The 21810-nt window shown below is 29.2% G+C and overlaps 1 protein-coding gene across 1 annotated transcript in view; it reads right to left on the bottom strand.

The window, feature by feature from the left end:
• The window catches only part of sws (patatin like phospholipase domain containing sws), a 164726-nt gene extending 146759 nt beyond the window's left edge, over positions 1 to 17967 (bottom strand). The window contains exons 1-2 of the mRNA XM_067288448.1: positions 17867 to 17967; positions 1184 to 1262 (exon numbers count right to left, since the gene is read on the bottom strand). Of these exons, the coding sequence (XP_067144549.1) occupies positions 1184 to 1262; positions 17867 to 17950 (163 nt within the window). The 5' untranslated portion in view covers positions 17951 to 17967. The remainder of the gene's footprint in view (positions 1 to 1183; positions 1263 to 17866) is intronic.
• Between the last annotated feature and the right edge of the window lie 3843 nt (positions 17968 to 21810).

Genomic DNA, 21810 nt, shown 5'->3' with positions numbered 1-21810 from the left:
ACTTGGTTTTTAATTTTGCCAGAGTCAACCTACTAAAATTACCAGGAGTCGGAGTCGAGTTTTTTTTTTACCGACTCTGCAGCCCTGGTTCGATGTTATATTTTATAACAAGTTGGTACACAAGTTTAAATTATTACACAGAAAAATTATAAATTACTTTAAATTTATTAATTTCAATTTATTTAAATTACATTTTATATGCTGTTAATACATCTGGAGCAAAGATGCTCTGAGAGTGTAGCTAGACCAAGTACAGTACAGATGGCTACAGAAAATTTTGGGATGGCATTATCAGAGATCTGGGGGTGATGGAATACTCCATAAAAAAAGAGGGTCTAAGAGCCCATTCCCAGAAAATTTATTGTTATTAAACAATATACATACAAAATGGTATTAAAATGTTCAAAATTTAAATATTAATTGTATATTTATTTTTAAAACACGTAAATAATCAAACACAGTTTTGTCACTTTTGCCATTATTAAATAATTTTAAATGAATGTTCAGGGCAGATATATCAATAAAACAAAACCAATAAAGATGGCTTTTATGGAAATTATTATTATTAAAAAAATTGTTTTAAGTACTAGTTTTAAAATTGGCAGAAGTTAAAATATTTTATATAAAACTTAATACAGGTATACCTCGACTTACGTCGGTAATTGGTTCCAGGAGAGGCGACGTAAGTCGAATTTACTTGTGTAGTACGACGTAAGTCGTAGTTTCGACTTACGTCGTAACTAGACGCCAATAATGAGCACTTAAAGACCGCTAAATAAGACGACAACACAGAAACACAGATGTTTTCATGGTTCGTTCTCTAGGATTTATGATGATTATATTAACATTTACTGTAAATATACAAATTTTAATATGATTTTGTGTGCTTTTAACACTTTGCTAGTGATATTACGACTTCAATGTTTGTGGCGGACGGATTTAAAGTCGAATAAAATGACTTAAACTTGATTTTTATTTTTCCATATACTTTTTTGACAAACGACGTAAAATCAGGAACGACGTAACTCGAGAGGGACGTAAGTCGAGGTATACCTGTATACACATTTTTAGTTACTATAAATTAGTAATAATTTATAAAGGAAAAAAATTTACAACAGCTTAAAATAGTAATATATAAGAATTTCTAGAAAATATAACAATCTTTACTCAAATTAAAACCCACCTTTGTTTTTAAATGTGCGAATTAAACATACGGTGATAACAACAACTAAAGATATGGCACCAATAAATAAGACAGTTAACTGAAAATAAAATAATTATTCATTCATTTAACATAATAAATCTAATTGGTTTAAAAGATATTTAATAAAAATTTATGCTTTCTGAAACTGCTCTTTTATACTATTTCTTATTTTATATATATGTTACAGGCCAAACCAGATTTCAGAGCAAACTAGTTTGTCCTACACGTATCATGATATACTAGTTTAGCCCAGGACAATCTAGTTTGGCCTAAATACTTTAGGCTTAACTAGTTTGACCTAGGTGGAACTGATTTAGTCATTGGCCAAACTGATTTATTCCTGTACAAAATTGGAACTAAGCATAGAATATTGCAGACACTATTGCAGGGTTAGTCACGCATTTTATTGTTTATTTTTTCTCAAATTACTTCAAAAAAAGAAATTCTTTTTTAATGACCATGTTACTCTATTTCACTGTCAAATCTGAACTGATTTCGATGATTATTGTTTTTATATTTGGAAGATGTTTTCAAGTTTTATGAATTTTTTTCAGATAGGGTTTTTGTATAATATTTACTTATAATGAAGGCCTGATAAAGATCTTTGAAGAAAAAAAAAGCGCAATGTTAAATGCAGTTTTGTTTGGTCTAAAAAGCATGTATGTTACAAAAAGTATGTTATGTAATTTGGTCAAAATAAAATGTTTGTTTATTACAGAACTGAATTTGACCTTTGTACTCAAAAATTTCTACAAGAAAGTGATGTTAATCAAGATGTTCAAATCTCACTAAGGACTGCAGCTACCAAACATTCAGTTGGGACAGGACAAGGTTTTATGAGGTGCACCTGTACCAAAAACTGTGCTACAAATACTGTAGGTGCCAGTGTAAAAAAATGATTTTGTGTAATTCAAAATGCCATCACACTACACCCTGTAAAAATAAATAAAAGATTAAATATTTTATATGTTACACTAAGAAGCACAAATAAGTTCATTTTTAATTTTAGTTTGACTCAAAAAATTATTATTATTATTTCATTTGAATTTTTGAAAATATTTTCAAAAGTTAATTACCTTTAAAAGTGCATGGCTTAAGTACAAACTGATAAGTACTGATTAGCTTATTTTTATTTTATAGTTTTGTACAAGAGGTGTATCACTTCTAATCAATACCGTTTTTTATAATTAAGTAGACTATGTTTGAATAAATATTGTTCATCTAATTGATTGCCTTGTAATTTTATTTTATTTTAACCATTAATATACTTGAATAATAATTCTAAATCAGTTCCACCTAGGTCAGACTAGTTAAGCCTAAAGTATTTAGGCTAAACTAGATTGTCCTGGGTTAAACTAGTATAGAGCTAGTGGAACTGAGTTGAGCGCCACCTGTACGCAGGCAAAGAAAACTGCTTCGGGAAAACACGTGCGTCTTTCTGTTGGACACGTAATGAAACGCTGTGCTTGTTTTCTACCTGTGATAATGAACCACAGCTTCCTGACACACAAAACTTCAAAAAATAACTGTTGTATGGTCGGTTATAGTGTTACTTATATTTACCTATATTACTGCGCCGCCAGGTTCAAAGTTTTATTCGTTCCCGAATGAACAATACCCTGGGAGGAAAGAGAAGTGGCTGGCTGCAATTTAATTCCTGAGGTTAATTATATAATGATGTGTTGCATTCTAACCTATCTTCTGTTATAAAACCTTAGTTGGCTCTATTTTAAATTTAGTTCTCTAATGTAAACTTTAGAGATTTTCTTTTTTCTTTTATATTATTTTGTTAATTGACAGATAGTAATTGGCATATGATGTGATATTTGAAATTAATTAAGAGATCTGTGGAAGAAAGGAGTAAGAAGCAAAATTAGTATTTTGAGGAAATGAAGGTAAAAGTTCTCCCTTTTAATACAATACTATTAGCTACTGCTATGATCCTTACTGAAGCTCCTCTATATATATGGTTAGTTATAAATTTCATTATTTACCATGCAATGGATATATAGTTTACTTCTTCCACACCACCCTTTAGAATCGTACAAAATTAAGAGTATAATAAATATCAGAATATTAATACTGCTCAGTCCTAATGATCTACAGTCATTTCTTGAGTTATGACGAAAAACTTTCATAAAAAAATTTTTAAAATGTATGAATTTTTTATAGTTTTTGTCAAATATATATCACATACATATATATCTTGCACACTTCTGACGATTGATTGAGTCATCTTTAGTTTTGTTGTACCCTTCACATGTGCTGACCCTTCACATGTTCAGATGGCTAACTGTTTTGTTTTAAGTACAGTCACTTCGACTTACATCCGAAGTTGCAGAACCGAACCCCGTCGTAAGTCTAGAAGTGAATGTATAGACTAATGCAGGCATTAATTTGACCGTAAACTGCTGAATGTACGTATATATTATATATTATTTAAATATATATTTATATAAATTTATAATTTATCAAATTTCTATTTATTAAAATATATTTAGTGTTACATGTAACATACAAAATTCATACAGGATAAATTCATATATTGCAAGAATGCTATTATTCCTCAATAATAATCAAATGAGCAAAATGTTGAAACAAAAGATCTGTTGATCATCATCAACAGAATCTTCCTCACTAGAATGTTTTTGTATGGTTGAAGCAGATGATGGTGTGAAATCTGGAAGTTAAAACCCTAGAAATTTCTGAATTTGTTCACTCCAGTTATAAACAACTTAATCAACAACATTCCATACCCGGGAAATTATTGACCCTCGAATGGCAACGATTGTCCCCTAACTATCAACAAACCGTTATTCCTTCGGAGCAGGTAGATCATCTTGCACGATGGTTTATAGTTAGCGCCCGAACTAGTCGCTTATTTAATATCCCGGGAACACCTATGGCCCTAATAACGATTCGTTTTCGATCACGTGACAGGTTTTCCCATCAAAAACTTATAAAAGACGCTTCCTTCCCCCCCTAAGGGGCTCGCCGATCGTCTTTCGAGTACGACGTACAGTACACTGTGGCATCCTCCGAACCCACAAAAAGCTTCTACGACTCCACTCGCCGGACTCCGTCTATTACGGAATTTATAGAGGTTTTCTAAAGTTCTAAAGAATTCTACAGTTTTGAGTGCCCGTCTACGACAGTCTACAACTTTTTTCCGGATTCCGTCTATTACGGACTTGTTAAGAGGTATGAAAAATAATTGTAAACTCTCTCTCTCTGGCCCCTTTTTGTATACGAGGGTAGAAGTGTACTTTAGTTCGTTTAGCTTGTATTAAATCTTGTTTTTGTTATAAAATGGTGTCTTTCTTGACTGTCGGCTTCGCCTTATCGTCGACCCCATCCTTCCTCCTCCTCCACTCGCGTAACGCGCCGTCGACGTAACAGCCATCCTTGACAAGTGAGTCACGGGAAAAAGAGGTACGACTCCCTCTTACCTCCCCGAGATCTCACACATTGGTGACAATCGAGTGGGTTTCCGACTTATTCGGCACCCCCCCCGATTTCACAATGGTTTCCAAGTGTAATGTTTTATCGTTGGTGCTTTTAAGTAGCTCCTTTGCTAATAACAGTGCTTCAAAGAATCGTTAAGAACTCGATTTTGTAGTTTAGTTTTTATTAAATTTAATTGCAAAAATACATTCAACTGCTGAATGAGAAAGCAATAAAAGCATCTATTTACTGCCAAAGTAAAGTAAAAAATGTAGAAATAGAATAAAAATGAATGTTTTGAAAAGTACTAAATTGAAAGGAAAGGTATTAGGATTTCATGAATAGTACTAGGCCCTCTTCACCACATCGCTGTCTCCTTGCAACTCTCTCACCCTTGAGTTGCCCAAGATTTGGATCAGTCTATACCAGCGTTTCTCAACCTGGGGGTCGCGAAACAATAATGAAATCATTTTATGAGAAAAAATCATTTATTATAAAAACTTAAACATTTTACTTACAATACACATGTAAAGAAAAAAAATTGTGTTGTTGCATTTGTTTTTCATTTAAAATTTTCTCCATATGTGGATCTACGTTAGAAACACACAAAAGCAAATTGTTTTTGAGTGATAAAAGACGATTCCTGTATTTAGTTTTAAGTGCAACCATATCTCTGTGAAAAGGGTTTTTTGTCTAAGATGTAGCAAAAGGAATTAATGTTTTCAATGCTTCTGTGACTAAATTTCCATATTCATGTTGACAAGCAAGCCAAAATGTATTTAAATCTTCAGATGTAAATTGCAGTTGTAGTGTTTTGTTGGCAGACATTTCAATGAGCTGCTCGTGAATCTCAACTGGTAACTTAGCAGCGGCAACAACAGTTTCACTAAATGGATTCAGTACCCATCTCTTCAAAAAATCATTTTTATCTTCCAGGAAATACTCAGTCAACTGAGATTTTAGATCATGCAAATGCATCTTCGTGCAATCCAAACTGTGGTGAATAATAGTGTCTTGTTCATTCAAATTTTTCTCAATATAATCCGAAGTGAGTGGGAACATATCCAAATTTTTGCTGTGAAGGCAAATAATCCAGATATCAAGCTTCTTAAACGAATGCACGAACTTTGTCATTAATAAAATGTTTTATCACGTCCTTGTAAATTCACATTAGAGTCGTTTAAATGCGAAAATACATCAGATAAGTAAGCCAGCAACAACATACACTCATTATTCTGTAAAAACAATGAGAATGGCTTTGTTTATTCTGGAAAAATATTAATTCATCTCGCAATTCCAATAACCAGGTTAACACTTTCCCTCGCGATAACCATTAACTTCTGTATGGAAAAAGAGATTTTTTTATTTTTGCCCATTTCATCACATAGTAGTAGTAGTGGTTTGAGTAGCACTGATCACAAAATTAATTTCATGAGACATACTGATCACAAATTTAAATTAATTATTAAATGTTTTTTATAAATTCGAATTAATTTAATTTTATTTTAACAATATTTGATCACAAAATTAATTTTCTAATTACAAATTTGAATTAAATTAATTTTATTTTGACAATAAGGTAAAGTTTCTGTATTAATTATTAAATGAATAAAAATTTATTGAGTAAGTTAAAATGATTCAATTTTTGCAGGCTGGTAACTAAATTTCTTTTTAAAATATATCAACTAGATATATACTTTCAATTCATCGTGTTGAAACTTCTAATGAAAAATTACTTTTTATTTTTACTTAAATTTAAAAATATCGCGGTTGAGTAGAACTATTTCAGTAAATTTAAAACATGACAATTTGAAATAATATTTTATTATTAGAAAATAAGTTGCACTGGTAATTTTTAAAATAAAAATTTGTCGAGTAAATTAAAACACAACAATTTGAAATAATGTTATAACAAAAAGACAAAGTTTAATATATTCTTTCTAATTATTAATTTGCAATAATAAATTTTACAATTTGTTCTAATATAGAAAGTAAATTAAAACAGGACAACTTGAAATAATAATATAACAGTAAGGCAAAGTTTAATATATTCTTTCTAATTATTAAATTAATTTGCATTAATAATTTGTACAATTTGTTCTAATACAGAAATAGTTCAATATAATAATTATTTAAATTATATTTCTGACTTATTTATTAAATACCTATACAATGTATTCATTTTGAAAATAGCTATTTTTCGTTTAAGAATTGTTCGTAAGATAGAATATTGCAAAAAGAACATTTCTTTTTAAAATATTTGTGGTAATAACAATTTTTTAAAATATTATCCAATCTTAGACATCCAAAGAAGTTCGATGTCTAAATAATTGTATTTGCATTAAGAGAATAAAAATTTCTATCTGCCCATTTTTTGCCAATATTTGAGGATTTAGGTACTCCCAACTTTTCAATGTCAAATGATGGAACTTTTTATGTTATATATTGTTTCGGTTAAGTTTAAAAAATTAAATTTGCCCTCTCTTGTATTATATTGTACTTTTTATATAAATTAAATAAAATTTCATATACCTTACTATGAAAATTCCCAACATCCAAAATTATATTTTTTGTATGATAAATACAGCTCGTGAAATTCACAAAATTAATTTTTCGAGTAAGATTACAAATTATTATTTAATACATTTTTATAATTTAAGTACATTTCGAGTAAATTAAGATCACAAATAATTTTTCAGGATATAAATAATTTGTCGTGTAATAGTTTTATTATCAATACTGAAATTAATTTTCTTGATTGATATTCGGGTACACAAAATAATATAACATTGAAATTACATTGAAAAGGTTTTTAGGTTACAGCTTATTTAAGTGTTTCCACTGTTTTCTTCAGTTTATCTAAAGTAAGACATATTTCTGCATGTAAGTGCAGGAATAAATTTTCACGACGGCTGATGATAATTCTCGATTTAATTTTTGATATTTTGGAACTCGTCAATAAATTGTTGGTCAGGTTTTTGGTAACCAGAAACAAAATTCCAGTTTAAGTAATCTTGTAATTTGCTTAAAGTTGTGGTTTTTAATTTTTGGTATTTTAAAACCTAACTTGGTATTTTATATCTAACTTATGTATGAAGAGGATAATAAAATTATCTGAAAGAGGTTGGAATTTGTCAACTTTATTCCAATTAAATTTTAAGTAAATTAATTTTTAAAGAGAAATCTTGATCACAAAATTAACTTTAGATGTCCATTAAATTAAGATTACAAATAATTTGTGGTGTTTAATTTTTTTTCAAGTTATAAATTATTTTCAGTTCAGAAATTTCTCGGGTAAATTACAATTATAAATAATTCTATTCTCAAAAAAACTACTCAACCTGTTTTTTTAGTTTTCATATTTAGAAAACTTTTCACTTCATTTCTTTAGTTTTCATGTAAAATCTTGTACCAGTGTAACAGTTAGGCAAAGTTTAATATATTCTTTCTAATTATTAAATTTATTATTATAAAATGAATTTGCATTAATAATTTTTTTTACAATTTGTTCTAATATAAAGAATAAATTAAAATGCGACAACTTAAAATAACATTTAGCAATAAGACAAAGTAAAATACAGAAATAGTTCAATATAATAATTATCTAAATTATATTTCTTACTTGTATAATTAAGAATTGTCCGTAAAATAGAATATCGCAAAAAGAACATTTCTTTTTAAAATATTTGTGGTAATAACAATTTTTTTAATATTGTCCAATCTTAGACACCAAAGAAGTTCGATGTTCAATTTTTGAGGATTTAGGTACTCCCAACTTAAATTCCATCATTTGACATTAATGTTATATATTGCTTCGGTTAAGTTTAAACAATTAAATTCAATTTGTTTTCCCTTGTAATAAATTATATCGTACTTTTTATATAAATTAAATAAAGTTCTATATGACATTCCCAACTTCCAAAATTATGTTTTTTATATGATAAATGCAGTTCATGTAAAAAATTTTCCAAATTTAACAAATTTTTTTTATCTCGTGGTGATAAATTATCAAAAGTGACGAATTGATTAGCAGTAGGAAAATTCCCTGTTCCTGAGAGGAAACTATCGGCATATCATTCTGTAATTTTATATAAATTAAAAATAGGATTAATATTATTTTATATTTAATAAGAAAATAACGAAAAGATTTCATACATAAACATTTCTTACCGACCATATAGAATGTTCATTGAAGTACAGTACCAAATGTTGTCTCGTCTTCCTATTTTTGATATTATATCACTATTATATTCAATTATTTCATCCATTTTATCAAATTGTTAATGTGAAATCTATAAAAATATAATTTAAAAAAATTTATATTGTAATTGAATTGAAACGAAACTTGCTTTTAAAATTTACAAAATTTAGTTACTATAATGAAATGAAAGTAGAATTAAAAGATATATTACAAGAATTTTACTGAAATTGTACAGTAGCAATAATGATAATAATAATAATACAAAATGGTCTTTCTTCAAACCAAATTTATACTGTGTGATCCAACTTATTAAACTTTGAATTACTATATGGTTTATACTAAACCATAATTTCTTTGAAATAATATTTATTTAACTGATAAATTTAATAACTTTAATTAGAGTTTATAAAATGAAACTGTGATTATATACATTTTTTTATAAACTCATTTCACCTCAATGAAAATTATTACATATCAACGAACTTTAAGAATAAATTTTACAACAATAAGTTAATTTATTTTAAAAACAACTCATTTAATTAAGCTAACTAAAAACATAATAAAATTGTAACACTATCTGTATTAGTTATATATTATAGTACGTACAATTACATTAGTTTTAAATATATTTAAAAAATTTATCTATAATATGATTACATTTATTTATTTAATATTAAATTATCATCAATAATATTATCATTTTAATTAATTTCTATACATTTAAGTTTATATTACTGAGTATTTATTTAAATATAATTAAGAAACAGTTTAAAGAATATTAAACTCCAAGAAAACGAACCTCTGATTGTAATTCCTAAAAATTTGTTTTTCACATGATAGATATAAACCCTACAAATAATTGCTGAATTCTTATGTCTAACTGTTAACTTTTTAAAAATAATAGATTCGTTATAAAAATGAATTTTGCTGAACTTTTCAGTATATCTAAAACATGACATATTTCTGCAAGTAAGTGAAGTAATAAACTTTTGCTGACTTTAAGTAAATTATTCGTAATTCAGAAATAAATTATATAGCATTTCGAAAACTCTATAGCTCTCTAAAATTTTGTTTCTCATATGATAGATATAAACCACGTAAATAATTGTCAAATCTTACCAATTTTTTGTGTCTAACTGTTAAATTAAAAAAAATTAATAATAGACTCATTATAAAAATCAGTTTTTCCGAACTCTAGAATATCTTGTTACAATCCTAAACTCCCAGAACTATGTGTTAACAAAGATTTTCATTGTGAAGCGCAAATGTCTCAAAATCAATAATCACACATATTAAATAATAATAATAGTAATAAATACTTACCTTCAAAATTTATTAAAACAGAATTCAATATTACATGAAACTAATTCAGTAATATTTCAAAATAAAAAGTTATAGGAAAAAAGTTATGCATATATTATTATTTTAATATATGCATAACTTTTTTCCTAATATTCCGAATAAATTTAAAAAATGATAGATTCATTATAAAAATGAATTTTGGTGAACTTTTCAGTATATCTAAAACATGACTATTACTTCACTTACTTGCAGAAATATGTCATGTTTTAGATATACTGAAAAGTTCGGCAAAATTCATTATTATAACAAATCTATTATTTTTAAAAAGTTAACAGTTAGACATAAGAATTCAGCAATTATTTGTAGGGTTTATATCTATCATGTGAAAAACAAATTTTTAGGAATTACAATCAGGAGGTTCGTTTTCTTGGAGTTTAATATTCTTTAAACTGTTTCTTAATTATATTTAAATAAATACTCAGTAATATAAACTTAAATGTATAGAAATTAATTAAAATGATAATATTATTGATGATAATTTAATATTAAATAAATAAATGTAATCATATTATAGATAAATTTTTTAAATATATTTAAAACTAATGTAATTGTACGTACTATAATATATAACTAATACAGATAGTGTTACAATTTTATTATGTTTTTAGTTAGCTTAATTAAATGAGTTGTTTTTAAAATAAATTAACTTATTGTTGTAAAATTTATTCTTAAAGTTCGTTGATATGTAATAATTTTCATTGAGGTGAAATGAGTTTATAAAAAAATGTATATAATCACAGTTTCATTTTATAAACTCTAATTAAAGTTATTAAATTTATCAGTTAAATAAATATTATTTCAAAGAAATTATGGTTTAGTATAAACCATATAGTAATTCAAAGTTTAATAAGTTGGATCACACAGTATAAATTTGGTTTGAAGAAAGACCATTTTGTATTATTATTATTATCATTATTGCTACTGTACAATTTCAGTAAAATTCTTGTAATATATCTTTTAATTCTACTTTCATTTCATTATAGTAACTAAATTTTGTAAATTTTAAAAGCAAGTTTCGTTTCAATTCAATTACAATATAAATTTTTTTAAATTATATTTTTATAGATTTCACATTAACAATTTGATAAAATGGATGAAATAATTGAATATAATAGTGATATAATATCAAAAATAGGAAGACGAGACAACATTTGGTACTGTACTTCAATGAACATTCTATATGATCGGTAAGAAATGTTTATGTATGAAATCTTTTCGTTATTTTCTTATTAAATATAAAATAATATTAATCCTATTTTTAATTTATATAAAATTACAGAATGATATGCCGATAGTTTCCTCTCAGGAACAGGGAATTTTCCTACTGCTAATCAATTCGTCACTTTTGATAATTTATCACCACGAGATAAAAAAAATTTGTTAAATTTGGAAAATTTTTTACATGAACTGCATTTATCATATAAAAAACATAATTTTGGAAGTTGGGAATGTCATATAGAACTTTATTTAATTTATATAAAAAGTACGATATAATTTATTACAAGGGAAAACAAATTGAATTTAATTGTTTAAACTTAACCGAAGCAATATATAACATTAATGTCAAATGATGGAATTTAAGTTGGGAGTACCTAAATCCTCAAAAATTGAACATCGAACTTCTTTGGTGTCTAAGATTGGACAATATTAAAAAAAATTGTTATTACCACAAATATTTTAAAAAGAAATGTTCTTTTTGCGATATTCTATTTTACGGACAATTCTTAATTATACAAGTAAGAAATATAATTTAGATAATTATTATATTGAACTATTTCTGTATTTTACTTTGTCTTATTGCTAAATGTTATTTTAAGTTGTCGCATTTTAATTTATTCTTTATATTAGAACAAATTGTAAAAAAAATTATTAATGCAAATTCATTTTATAATAATAAATTTAATAATTAGAAAGAATATATTAAACTTTGCCTAACTGTTACACTGGTACAAGATTTTACATGAAAACTAAAGAAATGAAGTGAAAAGTTTTCTAAATATGAAAACTAAAAAAACAGGTTGAGTAGTTTTTTGAGAATAGAATTATTTATAATTGTAATTTACCCGAGAAATTTCTGAACTGAAAATAATTTATAACTTGAAAAAAAATTAAACACCACAAATTATTTGTAATCTTAATTTAATGGACATCTAAAGTTAATTTTGTGATCAAGATTTCTCTTTAAAAATTAATTTACTTAAAATTTAATTGGAATAAAGTTGACAAATTCCAACCTCTTTCAGATAATTTTATTATCCTCTTCATACATAAGTTAGATATAAAATACCAAGTTAGGTTTTAAAATACCAAAAATTAAAAACCACAACTTTAAGCAAATTACAAGATTACTTAAACTGGAATTTTGTTTCTGGTTACCAAAAACCTGACCAACAATTTATTGACGAGTTCCAAAATATCAAAAATTAAATCGAGAATTATCATCAGCCGTCGTGAAAATTTATTCCTGCACTTACATGCAGAAATATGTCTTACTTTAGATAAACTGAAGAAAACAGTGGAAACACTTAAATAAGCTGTAACCTAAAAACCTTTTCAAAATAATTTCAATGTTATATTATTTTGTGTACCCGAATATCAATCAAGAAAATTAATTTCAGTATTGATAATAAAACTATTACACGACAAATTATTTATATCCTGAAAAATTATTTGTGATCTTAATTTACTCGAAATGTACTTAAATTATAAAATATTAATTAAATTAAATAATAATTTGTAATCTTACTCGAAAAATTAATTTTGTGAATTTCACGAGCTGTATTTATCATACAAAAAATATAATTTTGGATGTTGGGAATTTTCATAGTAAGGTATATGAAATTTTATTTAATTTATATAAAAAGTACAATATAATACAAGAGAGGGCAAATTTAATTTTTTAAACTTAACCGAAACAATATATAACATAAAAAGTTCCATCATTTGACATTGAAAAGTTGGGAGTACCTAAATCCTCAAATATTGGCAAAAAATGGGCAGATAGAAATTTTTATTCTCTTAATGCAACTACAATTATTTAGACATCGAACTTCTTTGGATGTCTAAGATTGGATAATATTTTAAAAAATTGTTATTACCACAAATATTTTAAAAAGAAATGTTCTTTTTGCAATATTCTATCTTACGAACAATTCTTAAACGAAAAATAGCTATTTTCAAAATGAATACATTGTATAGGTATTTAATAAATAAGTAAGAAATATAATTTAAATAATTATTATATTGAACTATTTCCGTATTAGAACAAATTGTAAAAATTATTAATGCAAATTAATTTAATAATTAGAAAGAATATATTAAACTTTGCCTTACTGTTATATTATTATTTCAAGTTGTCCTGTTTTAATTTACTTTCTATATTAGAACAAATTGTAAAATTTATTATTGCAAATTAATAATTAGAAAGAATATATTAAACTTTGTCTTTTTGTTATAACATTATTTCAAATTGTTGTGTTTTAATTTACTCGACAAATTTTTATTTTAAAAATTACCAGTGCAACTTATTTTCTAATAATAAAATATTATTTCAAATTGTCATGTTTTAAATTTACTGAAATATAGTATAGCAAATATTCTCAACCGCGATATTTTTAAATTTAAGTAAAAATAAAAAGTAATTTTTCATTAGAAGTTTCAACACGATGAATTGAAAGTATATATCTAGTTGATATATTTTAAAAAGAAATTTAGTTACCAGCCTGCAAAAATTGAATCATTTTAACTTACTCAATAAATTTTTATTCATTTAATAATTAATACAGAAACTTTACCTTATTGTCAAAATAAAATTAATTTAATTCAAATTTGTAATTAGAAAATTAATTTTGTGATCAAATATTGTTAAAATAAAATTAAATTAATTCGAATTTATAAAAAACATTTAATAATTAATTTAAATTTGTGATCAGTATGTCTCATGAAATTAATTTTGTGATCAGTGCTACTCAAACCACTACTACTCATAGTTTAGCAAACAACTATTCAATATTATAAAACAGCAAAAACCTTAATTTTGAGAGCAGGGATGAGTTTTATAGAAAACTGTAAATGCTAATAACAAGTACAATTACCATTAAGTACAACCCTACTGGAGATACACACAATCCCCATTATCTCCCCAGCTCCTCAACCTTTAACCACCAAAATTTAATAGCATCAATCCCTCTAATAAACAAACCTCCTTGCAAAATTTCATTAATTTTTGAAAAAAACCACTGGAGTTATTAAGTTTCAAACAGAGTGAACAAAATAATACCATGAACATGCACAGAAATAGCCTCGAATGTTTTTGCATTTCTTGACGTTTCAAGATGTCCCGAGCCAAAAATATAAAAATCTTGAGGGGTCATTTTTTGCTGGATCACCATACTTTCCCTCTATTATAACAGCCAAGAAAGTAAAAAATGATACAGAAAAATGTGTGTTCTACTTAGGTATAATTAGTCCAAGAATGGAAGGCATTACAAGATCCACCCACATCACTTAAAAAAATGACTGGACTGTATGTGGTCTACATCTGCAATATATACAGTACAGGTACTCCTCACTTTACGACTTAACTGCTTAACGACAACTCACACTTACGACCAATCGAGTTTCGACCTGCAATTTGGGGAATCCCCTTTCTCAGCTTGAGTGTCGATCAGTGGCGTATAGTGACATGCGCACTAAGCATACTATAATAGGCTAATAGTGTACTATAATAGTCTTTTTATGAATAAATTTGAAGTTTGTTGCATAATTTGTATAATTTTACAATGATCCTATATTCCCGGCACAAGCTCCTCGCTTATCGACCAATTCGCTTAATGACGGTCATTGGAACAGAACTCTTGTCGTAAAGTAAGGAGTACCTGTATACATACACAGCCAATAGCAGGGAGAAAAACAGGTACAAAAGCTTTGGGTCACAGAAGTGCACCTGCCTCTGATTTACAGTATTCTAAAAAAATTGAAAATTCAGAATGTTTTTTCCAACTAGCCCAACTCAGTTCAGTTGCCCGTTCAGTTGCCAAATCATCCCATTTTCCTATATAGCTAAGGTTGACGACCGAGCTCAACCTAAATCTTTAAAGAAGGTAGTCCACTAGATCAGACTTATTAATAATAAACCAATTATTGCCATAATTAATTGGGCTAATGTATGGTTTATTATTAAAATGCATCAGGCTTAGTAATGTTTATATACTGTATGTGTGTATATATCGTGCAGAAGGGTAAAGCAATAGCCAGCAGAGTGCCGTACGAACGATTATAAAGATTGTGGGCATAGGAGTCATCTCTGTTCGGCACGAGTAACCGTGGATGGTTAATATCAAGAATTAAATATGTCTGGAGGCAAAGAATCACTCAGAGGTCCAGGTGATGTAAGCAGGAGATGCAGGTTCAAATCCCACTCTGGACCAATTCTTTTCTTCCAGACTATTCTAAAAAGTATCTAATAAGTATTAAATTATTAAAATTATTCATTTCAATAAGAGATAGCACCTAACATCTACCTCTAATACCAAATTACTTATCTAATTATTAATTATAGCAAAATATAGCCAGATTAGTTACAGCAAATCATTTGGTTTTTAATCCACTAGACACTATTTTGATTAAAAAATTATTAGTCCCAAATTTTCACATCTTTAGGTACTTTTTCTCAGGACCGAGGAGTTGGTATCGGAAACAAATTAGTTGCCAGAGAACTCCGAATCAGCAAAAATGGACTAACTCTTAAATTAAAATATCTATAACTGTGAGGTAGATAATAGTAGGGCTTATCACACCAATGATAACGGGCACAAATGCTCAAGAATCAAAGTAAAAACATTTAATAAACCAAAAGGAGGGTGTACAATAAGACGATTACAAAAGTATAGAAACCGAAAAATCCAAAATGCACTTCGGACTATTTTCCAATAGAAAATAGTCCCTCGTCAGTCGGTTAACCCACTCTTCTTTTATCACGTATAGTACTTTCTATTAAGCTTTTAATAGAAACATTAACCTCCCATCTTGCATTATAGGAGACTCCCAAAAATGCAAGATCTTGTTATATGATGGTTTCCCTGCATTATGATCTTTGTGTATCACTAATTACTGTTGATTTGCTTTTCAGAAATTTATATTCAAATACATTCTGTTAGCTACTTCTAAATTTTTTTGTCAAAAGATCCATACAAAATGGCTTATAAGATTTGGGTTAAATCTAGTGTTTTGAATACTATAATCACAAATGGAAAATATGATTGATAAGGATGATAATGGTAAAAAAATAAAAGATAAGTACTTTCACTTTCAATAGAAATGCCAGATGATTCAAGTAATAGCAATGAAATTGCCACTCTGGGTTAATATAATCAAAGTTTATTTTAAATTATTTAAAGGCAGGAATCAGGGGCTTGGTCTACTAACTCCATAACCATGCTTTCAAAGAATGGATTTTACCACTCACCTTTAAAATTTACATATAATTTAAACTATAAAATTACATTCAAATTTTTCTTAGATTGGACTTCACTCATAAAAATCTAATTAATACAAATCTTTAAGAAAACTGGTGACTAATTGTTTTATGATATCACTTTCAATATCACAAAATTTATCTCAACTTTCCCAGTAAAAGTTGTTTAATTATAGATGAGATTCTTATGATAAGACCATAAAACAAATTTTAAAACATCAAAACCTTAATTTTTAAAAATTACTAATTCTACTAACTGAAGAAAAAAAAAATCTTTGTTAGAATTATTTATGTAAACAATGTGTGCATTAATCTGATAAATTTTTCAACTAGACAAAATTATTGAAAAACTAAGTTTACAGTCACCAAATTTAAATCACTTTCTACAAATAATGAAAACTTACTTTAACACATGCTATGATTTTTGAATTTACATTAAATGTTATTTTACAAATAATTACTTTATACAGTACATTGCACTCTTATTTATTTTTTATTTCTTTCTAAATTTACTGTAAGGTTAAAACAATAACTAGAATATTCAAGAAATTTTTTGGACAAAATGTACTAAGTAATTGTGAAATACCTTTCGGCAATTTACCTAATTTCATCGATTACAAAACAGTTTATTTTTTTTTCGTTTGTTAATATGAAATATTCAGACTAGAAAATTAACAGGTAAATCATTATTTGAGTAAATTTATACAAAAGAAAATGAAATAAAGATTAATTTTTATATTATTAACATTTATCTGTGATATATAATCAGGGCTGTCAAGAGAGAGAGAGAGAGATGGGAAGAAAGCTTTCTGGGGCCCTTAACATCAATCAATGCTATTTTTACTAACACTAAAATTTTTAAGAGTGCATTTTATTAATAAAGAAGCATTCTACATATTTCATTTGTTCGAAATAAAAAATGGAAGAAGGGCCTGTAAGGGGCCCGAGGAGTTAAAGCGGGCCCCATATATAATGACAAGCTTTTAAGTAAATGTGAATTTAAGATTTAATTAGTTGACATTTTATTAGAACCACTACGTATTAAAGTAATCTATTAATAATTACTTATTTAAAAGTTGTTTACTATTAGGTTCAAGATAAACAAACAATGGATTAATTGAGTAACTTGTGTTTAATTTAGATGTTTCGCGATAATTCGATCAAAACATTAAAAGCTCACGTTTACTGTGGTGAATTCGCAGCAACCCGAAGTCCAATTCTCGTCGGACATGCTAGCGATCTCCATCTCTCGGCTACCATCCATCACACTCGTCTGATCTTTAAAAAATGATCAATTACAATTTATAGTACTTACGTACTCCCTCTATCGGCGAAATCGGGATATTAATGCATCGAAAACAATACATTTTTTTAAAGTTGCGTTTATTAAATTTTTAGTTAAAAGTAATTAATCGAATTTTAAATTTTACGATATTTTTTTCGTATTATAAAAAACTCATTAACGATCGAGTCAAATTTCATCCAAATACATAATTAATGCATATACAATATATACTGTATTATTTCTTTTTCCTCCAGTTTATATGGAGGCTACTTCTCCAGTGGCGTAGCGAACATAACTGGCGCCCGGTGCACGACACTTTATTGGCGCCTCCCCTCCTCCTCCAGAAACACATAGTTTGTCTTGGAGACCATTTGGGCGCCCCTCTGCGAGTGGTGCCCGGTGCATGATACCCCCCCCCCCTTGCACCTCCCTCGCTACGCCACTGTACTGTACTGTACTTCTCTCCCGGATAGTCGCGGCGAAAGCTGTCACTGTTATCGGAAGTATTTGCGCCTGATGACACGCATAGTTTTGTGAGAAGGTTAACGAGCGGTATGAAAACAACGAAACAAAATTGAAAGAAACAAAACACAATGAGTTTTATTTTCTTCGCTCGTAAATAAACAGGATACAGGGGATACCAACAAACACATTTTCCACCGACAATACTCGAGAGCAAAAATACCGAAACTGGTACAATAAATATTCCCGACAATATCTCCTTAAACATAAACCTTAATTCTAGTGTACATAAAAAAAAACTCCCGACAATATTACTTAAATTATAAAGTTAAAAATATTATGCAAAGAGATAAAAGGAAGAGAATATCAAGAACGGACAGGAAAGAGGGTACCCACGACTAGATCAGTGATTCTCAAAGTGGGGGTCGCGACCCCCAAGGGGGTCGTGAAAAATATTTGGGGGGTCGCTGAAAAATTGATGCCAGATCAATTTTTTCAAATATTTTATAAATTTACTATGGATTCATGTTTAGAAATAATAGAAATAAAAAATATATAAAATAATTTTTACTTAAATAAATTGCACATATAAATAATAAAAATAATATAAATATTTAAATACGAGCCTAACCCCTCCCTCCGGGATGTTTTTTGACACATACTTATTCTTCGGGGGTCCTTTGAAAATTTTTAAGTGCAGAAGGGGGGTCGCGGATCCAAAAAGTTGAGAAACACTGGACTAGATGACGATGACAAAACTACCGGCCGAAATATCACGGTGAAACGGGGATCGGCGAACACTTTCACTTTCTCTTTCACTCTCTAGAACAGCTCAAATCGTCCTCGTCCCTATCTTTCTGGCACTCGGCGCACTCGGGAAACACCACTATCGCTCCTTCCAACTAGAGTTCTCGCTCCAGAATGACCCACGTCTTCCTCTCTCACCCCTCAGGGCTACACTCTCCTCTTTTGTTTTAGGGGTGAGTCATCGAAATAACAAAGAAAGGGTGGAAGCGGTAGGTACATTCCAGGAAGAATGGACAATTAGGTTGGGAAGAAAAGAACAAAGAAAATAGAAAATATAAAATATGAAAACGATATAATTACATATAAAAATATACAATTTACGCATGGCGTGTAGCCACAAAAGTGAAGCTCCCAGAGCTTCGTGCATATCAAAAAAGTCACAAGACGAAGACAAGCAAGCACGAATACACATAAACGACACTTCGGACCACAGTTGATAAGTCACCAACACAAACCATGGACGACCACACATCCCACCACACCAGTTATTGTTTATCATGTATATTAAATTATTACCGTTAGCTAACTTGTACAAAATGGTATCATACTGTGATGGGCATTTATATAGTACTGTAGTTTGGTTAACTGATTGTTCACTATAAAACATTAAATAGACAATAAATAGGGTTTTAAACTCAATATTACAATTATTACCAATTGTTGCACAATGCCACCCTAACTTAATCCTTAAATTTTATTTTCCTGTCCGATTCTGATTATTAGTAGTCTTTTTCTTTCCGTTATTCTAGTGAGCGATAAAGAAGAAAACGTCGCTTAAGAATAAGAAAATAAATTACCGGAAGTCGTCTGCAGCTATAATAAAGTAAAATTAAACGAAAATAAACAATTAAAATTGTAGTACTAGTACTCAAAAGGAAAACGGAAGAACAATACAGTTTAACGGACAATTGTCCTCCCAAATGGAGGACGGTTGCCGATCCTAATTGCAACTGTTTTCCTTGTTATTTTAGTTATTGTTAATTTCCTCCAGCTATTTAAGCTTGACAAAATTTACCATAATTCTACAGGTTCTTTATCTTTGCTCTCACTCGTCAGCAGTAATCTTTCTTTCTTTCTTTATCCCATGCTTATATGGAGCCGGCGTTTCCTTCTCTACTAAGTTTCTTCCATTTCTTCCTATCAAGGGCTTCTTCTCTCTTAAGTCCGCTCTGGTTCAAGTCTTCTTCCACCTTATCTTTCCAATGCATCTTTGGTCTTCCTCTTTTCCTCTTTCCTTTTACTACCAGTTTTCCGATCTTCTTTCCAACATAATTGTCGCTTCGCTGTACGTCGCCAAACCACCTCAACCTACATTCTTGCATCTTTTTGCTCGGGGGGCCCACTTTAACAGAATCTCTAATAAAATCATTCTTTATCCTTCCTTGACACTCCACACATCCATCTCGACATTCTCATCTCCGCCATCTCCATCTTTCTTTCTTGAGCTCTTGTTATTGCCCGTGTCTCAACTCCATATAACATTGCAGGTCTAACAACTGATTTATACAATTTTCCTTTCAGATTGCAGCTAACTTTCTTGTCGCATAACACACCGCTCGGCTTCCTCTAGTTCGTCCACCCACATTGAATTCTATGCTGCACCTCCGAGTTTGATCCTCCTCCCATCTCGACAAATGTCCCGAGATATTTAAAACTCGAAACCAAAGGGAGCGGCACATTTTGGATTTTAATATTACACTCGTCTCTACCATTCAGATTCATATAAGCTGTTCCTATACTTCTTGTCTTGGTACCCTACCGTACGCTTTTTCTAGATCTATCAACACCATGTGCAAATCTTCCTGCATTTCCCTGTGTTTTTCCATCAGCTGTTTTAGAGCAAAGATAGCATCAGTCGTACTCCTTCCCGGCAGAAAGCCAAATTGTTCCTCTCCAATCTCAGATTCCTGCTTAATCTTTCTTTCTACAATTTTCTCCCAAATTTTCATAGTATGGGACGGTAACTTTAAACCTCTGTAATTTCCGCAATTCTGTACTGTACATCCCCTTTACCTTTAAAGATCGGCACCAGAATGCTCTTCCTCCATTCATCTGGGATCTTCTCCTGCTGCCAGAGTTTCTTCATAAGGTCCCAGAGGATATCAATTCCCTCCTTACCTAAACCTCTCCAAGCCTCAACCGGAATCCTATCAGTGCCTATGTAAGATTTGCCGACTTTCGAGGGGGTTACAATTTATCCCGCGTCAGGATGAGCCTAAGGGAACCCGTGTATGTGGGCGGTGGCGAAGGAGGCAAATGATAACAAGTGTTTACATGCGGAAAACCGTTTATTTGGACGAATTCATGCTTACATCGAGTTAGATCAGTTCCAAATCTCAGCGATCTTCAGAAACGTGAGAGTTCGGTTGGTCGATCTATCCAGTCCCGGGCGGACGAGAAGGGCCGTTGGACGATGGGGACGAGCGGTGATACACTTAGATGTTCCGGGCGACGACACTAAACACACCGTCGGCTTAATCCGTAAGAAGCAGTCCGTGATTCCGAAAAAAAAACTCTCTCGACCTTGAAGTCTCAGTTTTTATACGTTTTTCTCGTGTACTATCCACCTT

Source organism: Centruroides vittatus, unplaced genomic scaffold (assembly GCF_030686945.1).
Source record: "Centruroides vittatus isolate TY-2023 unplaced genomic scaffold, ASM3068694v2 scaffold_861, whole genome shotgun sequence".
Lineage (NCBI taxonomy): Eukaryota > Metazoa > Arthropoda > Arachnida > Scorpiones > Buthidae > Centruroides > Centruroides vittatus.
This window is presented reverse-complemented; position numbering and strand designations above follow the sequence as displayed.